The sequence below is a fragment of the Azolla caroliniana genome, unplaced genomic scaffold (assembly GCF_043228905.1).
Source record: "Azolla caroliniana isolate FFs.n. ecotype wild unplaced genomic scaffold, voAzoCaro1.0.p SCAF_344, whole genome shotgun sequence".
Lineage (NCBI taxonomy): Eukaryota > Viridiplantae > Streptophyta > Polypodiopsida > Salviniales > Salviniaceae > Azolla > Azolla caroliniana.
Genome location: NW_028230779.1, coordinates 9,605 through 26,810, shown reverse-complemented (window position 1 = coordinate 26,810; position 17,206 = coordinate 9,605). Strand labels below are relative to the sequence as shown.

Here is a 17,206-nt window from a genome sequence, read left to right as displayed (position 1 = left end):
ACCATAGTCAATCCAGTAACTCAATTTGGAGTCACCTTATAAGTTGCAACTTGCCCTTACGAGATTAGTTTGTAGAAGATGCTCACTTAGTCCATTATTGTTTTCTATAGTTATCTCTCCTCTTTCAGTGATGTTATTGAGGCTTGCAAATAATGGAGATATTGTTGGTCTAAACCGTCCATCTAGATATTAGGTTGTGGTGCAAGTTTTCATATGATTCTTTTGTAATTTATACATGCCTCACGAGAAGAACTTGAGAAGGGTACGAAAATTTGGGATGAGTTCACTTGGGCTTCAAGATTACATATTTATTAGAGGAAGCCTCACCTAATGTCTTGTAGTTAGATGGATATAAAACGTTTAGGATAAAAATGGTTAGTTATTTGAAAACACTCTATTTTTTTACTTTTGGGTAGGCTCCATGTAGTTCTTTGAGTTGCCCATAGTTGCATAGTTGCAATGCAAATCTTCCACCCATGTTTGTGTTGATTGACCACAAACTTTTGTGGTAGAACTTAGTGGAAATTAGGTTGATTTGCAAACCGTCATTTATTAGTGCTACCACCATCTCTGTAATATCCTTGATTTTCACCAAAGTCTCCATTTGGGAAGCCCACTCTTTATTCGAGTTAGTACCACCATTGAATAGAGTGGAATATAATTCTTTGCAAAGGAAGTTGCTTGTGTCTTCTTATGGGCAAGATGAAGAAACATTGAATCATTTTGGATCATTGCAATGCAATGATCATTGCAACGCGAGAGCATCTTGCCAAATATGGTCACTTATTTTTGCATCTTAAGGGCTTGTCCAACCATTATTAAGGAATAATATTATGGTAGGCAATGCATTGGTGGATATGTATGCACATTGCCAACTATGGTGAACTCACTCAAGCACAAGAGATTTTTAGTGGATTTCTAATTAGAACCAGGATGGATATATGGTTGTCCAATGTTTCAAATGTATGTTGAAATCAGGTTTAAAACCTGATGCAACCACATTCACATGCAATATTCATTGTAATAGTGGACTATTTTAATACCAATGGAGGATATTTTTTATAGAAAAAAAAAGGAAAAAAAGGAAAAAAGAGTTGTTTGTGTCTTCTTCATTGCTATTACGTTGATAAAGAAAAGAGACATTATGATCCTACTTTAGTCACTTGTTTTGCCGAGGGTTTGTTGAAGTGAGAGACATTGTTGATGCATGACACATATCACACGTTTTGCCTAATTATTGGTTTGTTTGGCAAAAATTGCAGAGAATGTCATTGATGTTGTCATTCAAGGGGAATGACTCACTTATGAAAAGTAACTACTAATATCTACACCACTAGAATCACATCGATTGTTATAGTCTAAGGCACAAGAGTGGCATGTGAGTTACTCTAATAATTTATTAGTGCAAATTTTGGCGTTCTAAATTTCCATTTCTAGTAAAAGTGTTTTTTTGGAACCGGATTAGGGCCCCACCTCTAAAAGTGACATGGATTGAAAATTAAAACTCCTTTTTGTACAGGTTATTCGAATATAGCCCTAAACCCTAAACCCTCCAAGATAACGGAGAGTCAACTCCTTGGAGACCATGAAGTCATCAGTGAGAAGGCATATATGGTATCTAGTTTAGGAGATGTGATAGATGGTATAACAAAGATTGTAAAAGGAAAAGAAATAAAGTCATGACTTTGGGTAAGTAAACTAGGGTTCTAATAAAAGGAAAGTAGTAAGAAGGATTCTGAAACCACTATCTTTACGTTGATACCCAAATAAGACATGTGCCCCACTACGATAAGATGAAAAGGAAAATGGGGCGAGCGAGCAAGGGAATGGCCTAAGAGAGACTGAAGGAAGGGAGACTTGTAGAAGAAGCTTTGGCTCGATACTAGATTGCCAACAAAATAAAAATAAAAATGGACTATGTCTTGATGTTGGATCATTGGACAACGAGAGAAGCTTGGAAAACGGACAAAAACGGAACATGGTCCCGATGCCAGGCATCGTAATTGCCATGTATGGGGGAGGCGTGGTGAGAAAGAGAACAAGCAATGGTCTCGTGGGTGAGTGTCGGGCAGACTGCCAGAGACTCGAGAAACTGAAAGAGAAGGTTTCGATGAGAGAGAGAGAGAGAGAGAGAAAGAGAGAAATATTAATGTCTTCTAAGGCCAAAATTGGCCCATGAGACAAATGGTTTACAACAAAAAATGGGATATTTACCCATTCATCGAAAGAGAGAGAGAGAGAGAGAGAGAGAGAGAGAGAGCGAAGGACGGGACCCAAACGGAAGAAAGATATATGTACATATATGTAATTATGTGTCTTTGAAGAAGCCAAAATGGCCTATGAGTAAGACCAAAAAAGAGGTGAATTACATCTTAGAATGTTGTCTCCTCTGTGTACAGTGAGAGAGAGAGAGAGATAGAGAGAGAGAGAGAGAGAGAGAGAGAGAGAGAAGAAGACAAGAAGAGATGACGGAGACGTTAACGGCGCAGAAGGAGACGTTGACGGAGAGTTAACGGCACAGACCATGAAAGTAAAATGACGAGGAGAGAGGACCGTGTGGAAGAAAGACCGTGTCGTTGCTCTGTCTCTTTTTGTGAGAGAGAAGAAGGAAGGACAGATCTGTAAATAAATGGAAACTCTTTTCTGTCTTTCCAGCCAGAGGCATATAAATTCAGAGCTCTTGATTCCCTCCCCACACCCCCCCCCTACAAAAACCCTGTTTCGTCAATCAATCCACACTCAGAAGACAAAAAAACGAAAAAAAGAAACCCTCTTTGGTGTTCTATTTCAAAAAATCTCCCCTGTGTCAATCCCAACTGATTCCATGGCTTCTTGTGATCAGGAGCTTCTTCTCAGACCAGCTCTCGCACATCTTATGCAGTTCAACGCTCAGATTTGCTACTCCTTCCAGAAGACAAATTTCCCTCTTGTTATGTCACCATCACCATCACCATCACCATCATCATCTTCAACAGCAACAACAACAACAACAAGTCACAAAGAAAATAGAGCTCTCAAGGTCTCCCCTAAGAGGAACAAGCCCGCAAAGTTGTCTATCCCGGACCACGCGAGGTTGGCTTCTTTCCATAAAGCCAATCAGTTTCAATTGATCGAGGAGGAATCCTCTTCGTTGTCGACATCATATTCGTGTCATCAGTCTGACCCTAATGACCTATTTGGGCTGGCTTTCAAGAAAGGAAGGAAATTTGTCATGGAAGATGGTTACTCAGCCCTTCCTAATTTCAAGGGTCAGCCAAAGCAAGGCCTTTTTAGTGTTTTTGATGGCCATGGAGGCATAGATGCAGTAAAGTTTGTAGCTGAGAAGCTCGGTGAGAACATAGCTATGGAAATGGACAGTGAAGCAAGCATAGAGGATGCCATGGTAGCTGGATATGCCAATACAGATTCACAATTCCTATCTAAGGTATATATATATGTCACAGATTCCACAGAGATGCATATAAATTCACACATTCATGTGCATGTGCATAAACATAGATACTAAACACACTCATAGATATTGCATGTTGACATCCACTTCTACACATACATATATACAAGCACATGTATGTATGTATTGGACATGTACATAATACACACATGGATATTCCATGTTAGATCAATGGGTTTTTTTGTGCCACTTGTGTTTTTTTCAATCTCCATACGATACAAATATTCACATTATATATACACAGACACAGACACAGACACATAAGTAAATAAATATGTGCACATGAGATTTTTGTAGATAAATGGAGGCTTTTCTATGCCCTCATTTTTTCTTTTCTTTATATGTTACACACATTTGGTTTACAAGACTAGTATCCTTTTATACATGTATGTGACTCTGGTAACATGCAGAAATTGGATGTTGCATGTATAGACCAAATCAAGCCTTTGTTTTTATGGAATCATTTGTGCTCATTGTTGCCTAAATATATGTTTCAATGATTAGGATGTGAATAGTGGGGCATGTTCAGTCTCGGCTCTGGTGACAGAGGGACAATTGGTTGTGGCAAATGCCGGTGATTGCAAGGCGGTCCTATGTAGGAGTGGTAAAGCCGAAGCACTCACGACTCTTCATCGTGCGAACAATAAAGAAGAATGCCAACGGGTTGAGGACTTGGTAAGTGATCCTGTAAAACATACCTCAAAACATTAAGCTCACGTCATGAATAATTTTGAAGTAGTTTATATATGGAGTTGATATTTTTTGGACAATTAATCTACAAGGTTTAATTAACATCTCTTAATCTTGCATGGCTTCTATAACTGATTAATCCATACATATTTATTTTTTATGATGATACGATATTTAAAGTCAGTAAGTTTTTTAGTGTTGATGGACACTATACAAGGTTTTGTAGATTCTTACCAGTGTATCCCTCTATGTTTGAAAATTACAGGGAGGTTTTATAGATTGTATCAATGGAATGTGGAGACTTCAAGGCACATTAGCAGTGACAAGAGGTTTTGGGGATAAGAACTTGAAGCGATGGGTATCTTCCAAGCCCGATGTTAAGAAGATTAAGATTACTCCGGAATGCGAGTTTGTAATCTTAGCATCAGATGGACTATGGGACAAGGTAACTACTACACACAACCACAGTTATATATGTTTATAATGGATCATGATATTTGAGCTCAAATTTGAAGCACGTTAATATGCTTATGTTTGATTGTTTTTATCGATATTTATTCTGATGAATGGTTTGTTGTTTTCAGGTGAGTGATCAAGAAGCCATTGATTGTGCTAGGGAAGTCTTGTTGGCATCAAATGTGTCATCGACCATGCAAGGGCAAGGTTCTTCAACCAAACAACACAAGGATGGCGATTTGAAAATGAATGCATGCAACATGCTCATCCAAAAAGCATCGAGTAGAGGGAACATTGATGATATTACTGTGATGATAGTGCCCTTACAAAGCTTCTGTTATCACATGGAGGCGAAAAGCTAACTTCTATTGCATCAGCTAAAACCTAATTAAGATTGCATTGGATTCTAAGATTTATCCAAAACTACATCATATCTATCATATTGGTTGTAGTATGTTCGGGAACCAGAGCCCCGATAAAAGTTCAGCATCTTCTACACAAATGTTGAACATAGTTGAATGGTGAAAGCAGATATAATTGCTTTGGTCTTTGACCATTGTTATAAGTGGACGCGTCGAATTCACAAACCTGATGCAGAGAGATTATTGATATGCCACAAATGGCAAAAAGGACTTCATTGACACCCAACTAAGAAGGGTGTTTGTGGGTTCCTCCATTATTTCTTATTTTAACCTTTTTTATTCGTGTTCATTGGATACGATTCTATTAACCCATCTACCAACAAGAAGAATTCTCAGTAAACTAGAGAAGTACTTCTTCAATTTCTGATGTACCTGCAATTTTTTATTCATTACCCAAAGTGGAGGGATGAGATAATGATTATTATCTTGTTTGTTGCAATGTTTGTTTGTTTGCAATGATATATCTATATGTTCTCCCTTGCATTTCCAACTTGCTTCATAGAACGTACCCTAGTTCTTTGATAGGAATGATCTCCTTGCTAAATAACAATGAAATGTTGCCGTTCATAACCTACAAGAGATCATGGAAAACATACAATACCAAGTAGAGTCTTACTCATCATACCTTCACTTTCTTTGGTGAGCAAGAGGTTATATGTTTTCCATGATTGTGTTCACATATGGCTTATCTAGACAAAAGGATAGAGCTTTTGTGTTTAATGTAAACATACAAGAACAAACAAATTGCTTTGTGAGATTGCATATACATGCAATGTGCATGTTTATAGAAAAGTAACTTTCCAAACACCATATTGCAACATATTTGCCATAACTAGTGCATTACATGCAATGCGCATAAACTTGAGAAGATGCATTGATGTGGTAGTTTTACTAGTCTTCATGATTCAAGTTATAAAGAAGTAAATATACAAACAACATATCTCAAGATATTATCCTAACCATAGATTGACATATTCGCATTCGTCGGGTTTCCCATTCGAATGCAAACGAATACGAATACGAATGGCTCATTAATTTCTCACTTTTTATTTCCTCAAAATTTATGGATATTTTTATGTTGAAATTAAAAATAGTACTTCAAACTAATCATATCTTCAAAGTTCATATTAATTACATAGTAATCATATTTGTATAATAAATTTAAAAATATTCGTTTTTAAAAAATTAATTAATTAATTAAAAGTTTCATAAACTCTCTTGACACTATAATCTATTAATGAATAATTGTTTTTTTTGGTGAAATACGTTTATTTAAATAATTAATTAATTTTTTTATATTTATTTTACAAAACGAATGGTTTTTTAATATTCTTGGGGCCATTTTGTATTCTCGAATATCACGCATTTGTCAATCTATGATCCTAACAATGGTATTGCTTGTAATGCATGAAGAAAGAAAAATTAGAAAGCCCATGTGTCTATGTATATACATATACTTGACATACTACATGCACACATATAATTATATGTACGTATACCTATATGAGTAGGAAGAAATTGGTATGAGAAAGTGTATGATAAAGTATAAATGTGCAATTCGGTAAGGCTAGTTATGAAAACAATAGGTTCTTTATGGTTTTCATTGGCCATAGATTATAAAGAATTTGATAAAGAATTAAATAAACTTCACCCAATCAAGAGTTTTTATCACTTGACCATAGATTGACTACACATCGTGATATCACATCTTGACACCAATAACTAATCAAGCTATATTTATCACAATCAATTTTTAACATCAATTTATTATAGCTCCCAAATTTCTCGATCTTACACATGAGAGGACATTAACTTACATGTGACAAGCATTTCCAAAGGTTTGATGGGAGGGAGGGGGAAGAGGGAGAGAGAGCTTTTGTATGCCCATTATTGCTTTCCATTTCACTCGCTCGATTCTTCTTATTGTGCATAAACGAACAAATGTGCAAAATTGGTTGGACATTCTCTCATCATGGAAATAATTTATAGCTCGAGCACTAGTAGATAATTGCTCATGTTCTTAAAAGCTCTAGCCAATGATATAGCTAAAGCCTAGGAAGTGTGAAGTGCATTTGCTTTGGCATCTATGTTACACAAAAATATGCATAAGTTCATGTTTGGCCTATGCACTAAGAGAAACCTTGTAAATCTTGGACGACCTAGACAAATATTGATACAAGGTAATGTTTGTCACAACTTATGTTGCAATATTCGTGTTTATGTGTCACCCTATCAAAGTTTCACGTGGATGTTGAGTACAACTTAGTTATTTGCACTCAACTCAAAGTAGTTCTCAATCGAGTATGGTTATTTGCTACTTGGATGAAAGTGTACAAGCATTAATGATCCCCATGATTTCCTGTCTTTCCCCATTGCACCCTTGATTGTCTCATCCACTAAAGTGTGCATTGTATGGAAAAGGTTGATCTATCATGATCAAATGAATCCTCGCCAATATGTTGTCAATAGTGCTCAGTCATTTTAAGTGTTAAACTTTACAATCTCTTTTGGTCCAATGCTTAATGCATTCCTACCAACCAATTTTGAGATTGATTAAATTATAGGCAATTGTTAAAGTGAAGACAATATAATAGTTCTCTACTCTTAGATGTACTTGTATACTCGTGACACTTGCATTTTGATGTTAAAGGAAAGTCTCAACGCTAACTTCAATTGCATAGTGAATTAAAGTATATTAAAAAATGTTATTTTAGTGCCATACAAACATCATGGCATTCAAAAATATGCGAGCAAGGTTCACATACCTCCTAGATATGATCATATTTGTCTATCATTATCCCCTTGCCTATTCTTGAGGCCCCTACTCTAGGATTGTTGGCAAATGAACTTTGGAAAGATTGATAACTCAACAATACCCGTAGTGTACACCAATGAAATCATTAAATTGGTACCAATAGTGTATTAAATTGACATACACCAAATCAATACTTGCAAGCCATTTTTTTATATACAATGATTGAGACGAGATATTAGATTCCCTACATGTCCAGTTGCTAACGCAATTTGGGTGGTTATGTCGCTAGTTTGGGCATCATTAACTAGTTTTGTGATCTTCTCTTGGGCTTTTCCTTAAAGAGCAAAAGCTTTACCTTCCCATGTATAAGGTTGTGTTTCACTACCTTAGGTATTAGGGTATAAGGTGGAGTTTTACTACCTTAAGTATTGTACCTAGTAGGAATGTAGTATGAGAAATTTTGTTTGATGATCTTCATGGAATATCCTACAACGAATTTTCGCTAAAGTGAAATTTCATTCAGCAACTCTCACAAGTGAGTTCCATGGGCACTTTACCTTGTCCTCATAAGTGTCACCTTAATGTCAACATATTTTAAAACAAACAAAGAGATAATAATAACAAGGTGATTTCATTCAAATAGGTGCGTATAACATTGTGAACTGAATTTTGAGAATTGTAAAAGAATGACTTAAATTGTAGCCCCTAGAGTTCTTTATGTGATTTTCTAAATCTCTCTCTTTTCTTATACCTAAAGAAATTTTAATGGACTCTCTCGCACGCGACAATAACATGGTATTAAAGCATGTGATAGAAAGCGTCACTTTATTAATACCTTAGAGAAAGTAATTGATTAATACGACGTCAAAAGACTCAAAACCCTAATTTGTATAGGATATAACAAAAAACAGTTTTGAGAAAATAAAGTGTGCAACAATAATCATTGAATTTCTTATAGGTCGCTTTTAGCATATCGATGAGTCTTAGGTTAAACAACTTTTGTTGATATCAATCAATCAATGCCATAAACTTTTAGCCAATGGTTGCACTCTGGTTAGAAATTGACATTGTTTTGTAATAGATATATTATACAATTCGGTCATGCGGCAACAATAGCTTGTTCTTCAAACTCTGGCTCCGACGGACGAAGGGTGCATACGAGGTGGCGATCACCATAGACATTGTCGATTCTCCCTAAGATAATATTTAAAAACATCGATTTAACAAAGATTGTCCACATTTTTAAGAAAGCATAAATAGCAAGGGTGGTTTTTATAGCATTGGTTGGCATTCAGGTCTTCTTAAGAGAGGAGATCAAATGAAGATAATAAAATGCATCAATTGCATTCTAATGGCTGCAAAGGGGTCCATTTTAGATGAAAAATGTAATAAGATGGGATAGCATTGGTAGGCATTTGATCTTTCCAACGCATAAAGATTGAGCATTCTAGGCAAGGCAACATAATAGCAAGGGTTTTATTGCATTGTTTGGCTTTCTAGACTTGAAAAAAAAAAAGAGAGTAAATGATGAATGAACCAAAAAAAACTTTAAATGGGGGTTCAAGTAACAATTGGCAACGGTTTGGTTTGGTTCGAGAGGATCAAAACCAAACCGGTTTGACACCAAACCGTTTAAAATATTTGAAACCTAAACCGAACCGAAACACGAAACCGTAATCATAACCATTAAACCAATTTCAAACCGTTAAGCCATTAAACCAGTAAAATTGTGGTTCCATGGTTCGGTTTCGGTTTTTAGCCTAGGTCAAATTTTAAAATTTAAAATTTAAAATATTTCATTATTTAAATTTTCAAAATTTTAAAGATTTTCCTAAAATGTGAGAATAAGGCATGAAAATGAAAACATTGTTTAAAAACAATTTTTTAAAATTTAAAAAAAAAAAAAATCCGTTAAAACCGTGGTTTCTAACTATTGAAACCGAACCAAACCGTTTAAACCGCTAAGCCGCAGTTTCACGATTCGGTTGGGTTCAAACCAAACCGTTGCTGGTTGTTAGGTTCAAGTTGTCATTGACGGGAGTTGGAACTCCTAACTAGTCAAATGGGTTAAATGTTCTTTTACCTGTTGATGGCCAGAATTTCGATGCACGGACCCACGATGCTGGAAAAGCTGCTAGCTCCCGTGAATATGGTTTCGTCCAGTCATCGGCCATAACAACAGCAGCCGGATGAGGTGCACCCTGGAATCCTCATATTACACCATAAGTTAGTTCATTCTATCAATAAACTTTGTAATAATATATTATAACTCCATGGCATTACACATAACTAACTAGATGCGTATAATAGGTGCATGCATTAGCACATTAACTACATGCATTTGACATACATTATGGTTAATGAGCATTAGTATTAAGTGAGTATATGCATTAATATATAGCCAAACGACATCAGATTGAAGGGGAGCACATGGTTGTACACACATATATGTATATGTATATATATGTGTGTGTATGTATATGGGTCCATATATAGTTAAATGGATTCGTATGCATGTGTTATACATTAGTATATAATTATTAATAACGACATGAGGTTGTTGGAACTTCACCTTCAACACATTGTCTTGTGGACTAGCAATCCCCGTCTCAATAGCTTCGATCTCCTTCCTAATGGAGATCATTGCATTACAAAACCTGTCCAATTCAGCCTATCCACAACATATATAACAAACAATATTTACCAATAAGGCTCCGACAAAAAACTACAACAGTATAAATAATTCTTCATTCTCAGCCCTTGTAACCAAATTTGAGTTGGTTTCTTCCTGGTGATTTGAGGTTTTACCTTGCTTTCACTTTCAGTTGGTTCAATCATAAGAGTTCCAGGTACGGGAAACGACATTGTTGGTGCATGGAATCCATAATCAATAAGGCGTTTTGCTACGTCCTCTGCCTCTAGACCCGCCGTAGACTGTTGTGGAATAGAAAGAGGCGTGATTTGATTATATTAGAAGTCTCCATCAAATCCACAAACTTTTAAACTTAGTATTCATAGAAAAGAAAAACATTTAAAAGATGTCAACCAAGTACCTTAAATGGCCTCAAATCAATGATGAATTCATGGGCACAAGTGCCATTCTTTCCTCGAAATAGAATCGGGTAGTAATCCTACAACAGAGAGAAACAAATACAGATAAGTATGATCCATAACCACCATACCTTTTCAAGTATCAACTCAATATTACCTCTAGTTGCTTAGCCATATAATTAGCATTAAGTATAGCCAATTCAGATGCTTGCTTGAGCCCTTTGGACCCCATCATAGCAATGTAGCTGTAGGAGATGGGTAGAATCAATGCTGAGCCCCATGGTGCTGCAGAAATAGACCCCAATGGTGAAAGCTTCTCTGGTTGAGGAATCCCTCCAGTTTGAATCTGTGGAGAATCACACAAAAATGTCTCTACTCATTTCAAAAGAAATTAAAATGTTTTTTTACTTTTGTCTTGAAGATGCCAGGGATTCTGTTATCTGAAAACCTGATCCGTTAATTATAATATAGGATTACATGGATTTTTCTACTTACACTAGCTGCAAACCCTGAAAATATTATTCTTCACTTTGGGGAGAAAAAAACTTCATACTTACAACAGGATGAGAAGGTAAAAATGGAGCAAGATGCTTTTTCACACAGATAGGGCCCATGCCTGGGCCACCTCCACCATGAGGAATACAGAATGTCTTATGCAAATTCAAGTGGCAAACATCTGCCCCGATGTGTCCAGGGCTGGTCAAACCAACCTAGAAATGTCGGAAATAAAGCATGAATCGGGCCTTTCAAGGAAACAGAAGCACTATATGTGTAAAGAAACATACAACATAGACCAGCCAAGAAATCTTAGCTCCAAGTAGTTAACCTGAGCATTCATGTTAGCACCATCCATGTACACTTGGCCACCATTCTTGTGGATTATCTCGCAGATCTCATCAATTCCATCTTCATAAACTCCATGGGTTGATGGATATGTTACCTATTATTTTAATTTCAAGCAGAAAAATGTTAATATCTTTAAAGTGATTCTTGGTCACACACTCCTTTGTCTTTCCATGGTGAAGTCTACACCCTAGTGCTATATTTGATTGTCATTGAAGAATTCAGGATGTGTTTAGACTTCAGCATGAGGCAATCTATTTATAACTTACCATGAGGGCAGAAAGGTTATCTTTGTGGGCCTCAGCAGCCTTCCTAAGCTCCTCGATATTCACATTGCCTTTCTCATCTGTTCCCACAACGACAATCTTCATTCCACACATGGCGGCACTTGCGGGGTTTGTGCCATGGGCAGAAACAGGGATAATGCATACATTTCTGTGATAGTCGCCTCTTGCCTACATCAAGTTCAGTAGACCAATTATGACGAAATAATGAAAAATAAACTGCTTGAAGCCCAATGTGGCCTATGAGACCAAAACGGTGCAATACAATGATATAAATATTTTGCATGTGTCCCTAATGTCTGCATATAAATATGTATGTATGCCCATGCACATGTAGGTATGTATGTATGATTATTTATATATTCACAAATAATAACATTAGCAGTGAATCAAGAGATCCTCTCTAGCAAAGGAATGTCAAAGAAAAGACAAAACTATCAGGCTCTTAGTAGATAATCTATATATATCATGTGCCACAACTTACATTATGGTATGGTTATTCGGCTCTTAGTAGATCATCTATATATATCATGTGCCACAACTTACATGATGGTATGCTCGAATAACCATAAGACCTGCATACTCTCCGGCAGCACCAGCATTAGGTTGCAAAGATACCGAGTCAAAGCCAGTAATCTCAGCTAGAAGTTCCCCCAAATCTTGAAACATTTCCTACATATAAAATGACAAAACTGATTCAATGCAAATTAGATCGATAATACACCTATCATATAAGTTCATTTGAAATAGAACTTGGTCTTCATTTCTATGGCTAGTAACATAACATGAAATGTAGTAGTTGGGAATCACAAGCACTCATGGAAAGACATTAAAAATAGGGAGATCTACAAAATACCCTGAATCATTCAAAACAAGGGTATCTGGTTAATTCAAAACAGTCTACAAAATACCGAACAAGTATTTCGTCCTAAAGAATACCTGAAATCCTGCAGCCTGATCTGGAGGTGCAAAAGGATGAAGATTGGCAAACTCGGGCCATGAGACTGGCATCATTTCAACTGTAGAATTAAGCTTCATAGTGCAAGACCCAAGGGGTATCATACTGTGGCAAAGGGACAAATCTTTGGATTGAATCCTATGCAAGTAGCGTAACATCTCATGCTCGGAATGATAGCTGCAATACAATTAAAAAGCAAAACTTTTTAAGTGATGTATATATCTCCATGTTCGCCAATACATAAAAACTTAATCTCCCAAAAGAAAACTCCTACGAGTTGAAGACAGGAAACATGAGGAACCCGCTTTCACGTTGAAATTCCGCAGGAATGGAAGCATCTACCTCAGGTGCGAGGGATTGGGCAGTGAAGTTTACCTAAAAAAATGAGGAGAGAAAGAGAAAGAAAGGAGACATCAGCATGGTCAGTTTTGCACCTTTTGAAAGAACAAGATAGATTCAATTAACCTAACAAAGCACCCACCGGATTGCCATCAGCAAATATCTCAAAAAGTTCATCAACGTCTTCGAGACTCGTCGTTTCATCCATTGCAACAGTTATCTATGAATATCACAGGTAAACGAGTGTTGGTATGGAGAAATAACTTCTTCATCCCTTCTGTATATTTCATGTGGATACAGATCCAATTCTTCAAACCATGGTATTCATTGTTTTGAATGGGAACATGATAACCACCTACATGAATTTGTTTATATCACTTACACTCAACGAGGTTATTCATTGTTTTGAATGGACTACATTTTTCCCATGTTGAATTTGTTTATATGTACTTTGCTTTGAATGGATGAGAAGCAAACATGAATTCCTTTAAATCCACTTCACAACTGTACATACCGTGTTCTTGTCCAATACTCGTAGATTAATGCCTCGCTTGAGAGCAGCTTGTGAGATGGCATTTGCATCAGCCACCCCAACTTTCACAGTGTCAAAGAACAGTGTGTTTTCTACCTTTACATGGCCAAATTTCTTTAGCCCTGCTGCGAATGTGCTTGCTAGTCCATGCACTCTCTCGGCTATATTTTTCAATCCTTCTGGCCCATGATACACAGCATACATGGCAGCCATGTTTGCTAGCAATGCCTATATTCCAAAATAAAAACTCAGCAAAAAGGTCCAAATGAACCAAAAAAATCATATTGCATCCAAAGATTCAAACAACACAAGTGAAAAAAAGAGGAATTTAACTCAAATGAGCAAAAGCAATGTCTACTCTCAACTAATTATACATAATAAGCAAGTAAAAAAGGTTAGACAATCAATACCTAAATAAAAAATACAAACTACGGAAGTGAAAGGGTCATTAGCAATAAAATTGATGTCTACATTCAAAATATGTACAACCTTAAACAAGATGAAGAGAAGTTCAAATGAGAATAAATCTGCAGACAGTTGCAAATATACAATTGTGATCCAGAAGCAAGTACTTACTTGTGCAGTACATATGTTACTAGTAGCTTTTTCTCTCCTGATATGTTGTTCACGGGTCTGCATCGCCATTCTTAAGGCAGGCTTTCCACTTGCATCCACACTCACACCAATAACACGACCAGGCATTAATCTTTTATACTCTTCCGAAGTGGCAAGGAAAGCTGCGTGAGGACCTCCATATCCCATAGGAACACCAAACCGTTGAGCCGAACCAACAACCATATCTGCCCCCAACTCCCCAGGTGGCCTAAGGATAGTTAAAGCTAGTAAATCAGTCGATACCACTACCTTTGCACCGTGTGTATGAGCCTTCTCAATGATCCCTGAGAGATCTATTACTTCACCATCAGTAGTAGGGTATTGTACAAGTACACCACACACATCCTTGTTGGCACTGTAATCGAATCCTTCAATGCTATCAACCACTTCCACATTCAGCTCGAACCCATCGGCACGCGTTTTGCATATATCGATGGTTTGTGGGTGGCAATGACTCGCAATAAGGAATGTCTTCTTCTTACCTCTAGAGATGCTACTACACATAGCCATGGCTTCAGCGGCCGCAGTCGCCTCATCAAGCAATGATGCATTAGACATGGGCATACTTGTGAGATCTGTGATCATGGTTTGAAAATTGAGTAGAGATTCGAGCCTACCTTGTGCAATCTCGGCTTGATAAGGGGTATATTGGGTATACCAACCAGGATTTTCCAATATATTTCTGATGATGACAGGGGGTACATGGGTGTTATAGTAACCCATTCCAATATATGATTTGAATATCTTGTTCTTGGAAGCTAAGGATCTCATATGATTTATCATTTGGGATTCTGTGAGGCCATTAGCAAATTTGGGTAGGTGCATTTCAGGCCGTCGGATAGAAGTCGGGACGGTGGCATCAATGAGATCTTCAATAGAATTGAATCCACAAATATTAGACATCCTACTTTGTTCTGCTGGCGTGGCGCTGATGTGGCGTCTAGGGAAGGTGTCGGTTGGCTCGAGCGCATGGATCGAGATTCCACGGGAATATCCCGGGATCGCGATCGCTGCCATAGAGTATTCCGACGGAATCATGGGGGGGGATGATAATATTCTCCTCGTGTAAGAAGCAGGGGTGGGAGATTCCGGGATCTTCTTCCATATGTAATTTCTGCTTTGAAGAAGAAGACACGAGATGCGGCCGCCGCAATGACGAGAACCCACCATCTTCCTGACTATTCCAGACATGATGGTATACAAAGTAGAGTCTTGAATCAAAGGTTGAAGGTTACAAACAAAAGAAATGAGGTCTCTGCTGATAAATGTGGAGCAGATCTCAAAGAGGTGGCCAGTAGCTAGAACATAGATCTGGAAGGAAAACAGGAATATGTAGGATCTCTAAGGACACAGAAGAGAGGGGGGGGGGGGGGGGGGGTTCAGAGATCCATAGCTTGCTTAGCAGAGGACCTCCTTCCTTGTCTGCTGACTTAATATATGTACATACTTCGAATCTGGATGAAATGAACAACGTGCGAGGGTTGATTGACAACTTGATATGGAAGGTGGACCCCTCCTAATCTCTCTCTCTCCCTCTCTCTCTCTCTCTCTCTCTCTCCCCTGTTTCTCTCTGCACTGATCTACCCGTACCCATAGACAGAGAGTGAGAGGGGGGGGGGGGGGGGGAGATGGTGCGCAGTGGGCACCCATTTCTGCATGCACGACAATGAAGGTATACATATACGTATACGTACATACGTATGTGTACATACATATCTGTGTATTTGAAATTTCTACGTATGTACTCGTGGGTATGCATAATATGAACCATACGTACATTACGTCCATTCGCATTCGCGAATGCTTCCATCATTCGAGTACGGTAAACACCCCTCGATGTATGGTAAATACCATACTTTTGTATTCATTATTTAATATAAGGTAATAATAATAATAAGGTAAGAAAGTTAAAGGTAAAAAGTGTAAAAAAGAAAACATAAGCATGTTTTGGTAACATTTGCATTCGTATGAAAAAGAATGTTGGCCAATGCATTCGAATAATATTACGTACTCTGTGTGTATGTATGTATGTGTCTATGTGTGCATGCATATTTGTGATCACTCATATCATGTGTGTGTGTGTGTGTCGGCAATGTACGTACATACATTTGTACACACAGTGCACACACACAAATACATACACACATCACACTCACGAGTCACACATACATACATACATACATACATACACACACACACACACAAAGAGGCCATCTCTCATTGGTCGCATTACCTATGCATACAATATTAATATGTGTGTCGGCTCAACTGCCCTGCACTATTTGGCGTCAAGCTATGGCATTGCATGTGAAGCCTGCTCACATGGTTTGGTTCGGGTTCGTCTTAGTTTTGCGTGGATGCTCGGTGATCCTACAAATCGAACATGCTTCGCTTTCATCGGATGGTAGTAGATCAACATCATCCACGCAACCAGCATCTTGAAACACAAAAATCATATACAATATGCACATCCACACACCACAAAATAATATGCGCTTGCATTGTTCATAGATAATTATTCGCGTGTAATAATGTGTCGATAATGCCGTTGCATTTTTTGTGTTGAGCACTCCGATCCATTGAATTTATAAAATAAAGTTTGTTTGCTATCCTCATATATATTAACCCTGCTTTGCAGTATTGTGCTTAAAAAAGCACATGCATCAATCTACTTACGTCTTTTTATTATTTCCCATTAAGTGTTAGATGTCGACTATTTCTATTGGGAGTATACAAACACGAAGCTTTTAATATATGGTTATGTCACCTCAAACATTGAGATTCCTATGCTTTGATTTTGAGCACTCTAT

The 17,206-nt window shown here is 37.4% G+C and overlaps 2 protein-coding genes across 2 annotated transcripts; one reads left to right on the top strand and one right to left on the bottom strand.

Annotated features, from left to right (window-relative positions):
- Positions 1 to 2,681: 2,681 nt before the first annotated feature.
- LOC147848493 (putative protein phosphatase 2C 53) lies at positions 2,682 to 5,458 on the top strand. The gene is made up of 4 exons (XM_087338389.1): positions 2,682 to 3,424; positions 3,956 to 4,126; positions 4,407 to 4,586; positions 4,726 to 5,458. The coding sequence occupies exons 1-4, from the start codon at positions 2,825 to 2,827 to the stop codon at positions 4,957 to 4,959; spliced, it is 1,185 nt and encodes a 394-aa protein (XP_087194515.1). The 5' UTR covers positions 2,682 to 2,824; the 3' UTR covers positions 4,960 to 5,458.
- A 3,243-nt stretch (positions 5,459 to 8,701) lies between these two features.
- Positions 8,702 to 15,752, bottom strand: LOC147848492 (glycine dehydrogenase (decarboxylating), mitochondrial-like). Its single transcript, XM_087338387.1, has 15 exons — positions 14,358 to 15,752; positions 13,764 to 14,009; positions 13,392 to 13,469; positions 13,185 to 13,285; positions 12,892 to 13,087; positions 12,499 to 12,624; positions 11,938 to 12,123; positions 11,652 to 11,765; positions 11,383 to 11,535; positions 10,983 to 11,171; positions 10,828 to 10,905; positions 10,583 to 10,708; positions 10,347 to 10,445; positions 9,858 to 9,975; positions 8,702 to 8,968 (listed from the first exon to the last, which is right to left on the bottom strand). Exons 1-15 carry the CDS (start codon positions 15,585 to 15,587, stop codon positions 8,874 to 8,876), a joined length of 3,135 nt encoding a protein of 1,044 aa, XP_087194513.1. The 5' UTR covers positions 15,588 to 15,752; the 3' UTR covers positions 8,702 to 8,873.
- Between the last annotated feature and the right edge of the window lie 1,454 nt (positions 15,753 to 17,206).

What these genes read in the sequence shown, in the direction of transcription:
- LOC147848493 (XM_087338389.1), top strand. Translation starts at nt 2,825, where the DNA reads ATGGCTTCTTGTGATCAGGAGCTTCTTCTCAGACCAGCTCTCGCACAT. An exon ending in ATTCACAATTCCTATCTAAG is followed by an intron (nt 3,425 to 3,955) that starts GTATATATATAT and finishes TTCAATGATTAG; the next exon opens with GATGTGAATAGTGGGGCATG. An exon ending in GCCAACGGGTTGAGGACTTG is followed by an intron (nt 4,127 to 4,406) that starts GTAAGTGATCCT and finishes TGAAAATTACAG; the next exon opens with GGAGGTTTTATAGATTGTAT.
- LOC147848492 (XM_087338387.1), bottom strand. Translation starts at nt 15,587, where the DNA reads ATGTCTGGAATAGTCAGGAAGATGGTGGGTTCTCGTCATTGCGGCGGC. An exon ending in GAGTATTGGACAAGAACACG is followed by an intron (nt 13,470 to 13,763) that starts GTATGTACAGTT and finishes TGATATTCATAG; the next exon opens with ATAACTGTTGCAATGGATGA. An exon ending in ATGTTTCCTGTCTTCAACTC is followed by an intron (nt 13,088 to 13,184) that starts GTAGGAGTTTTC and finishes ATTGTATTGCAG; the next exon opens with CTATCATTCCGAGCATGAGA.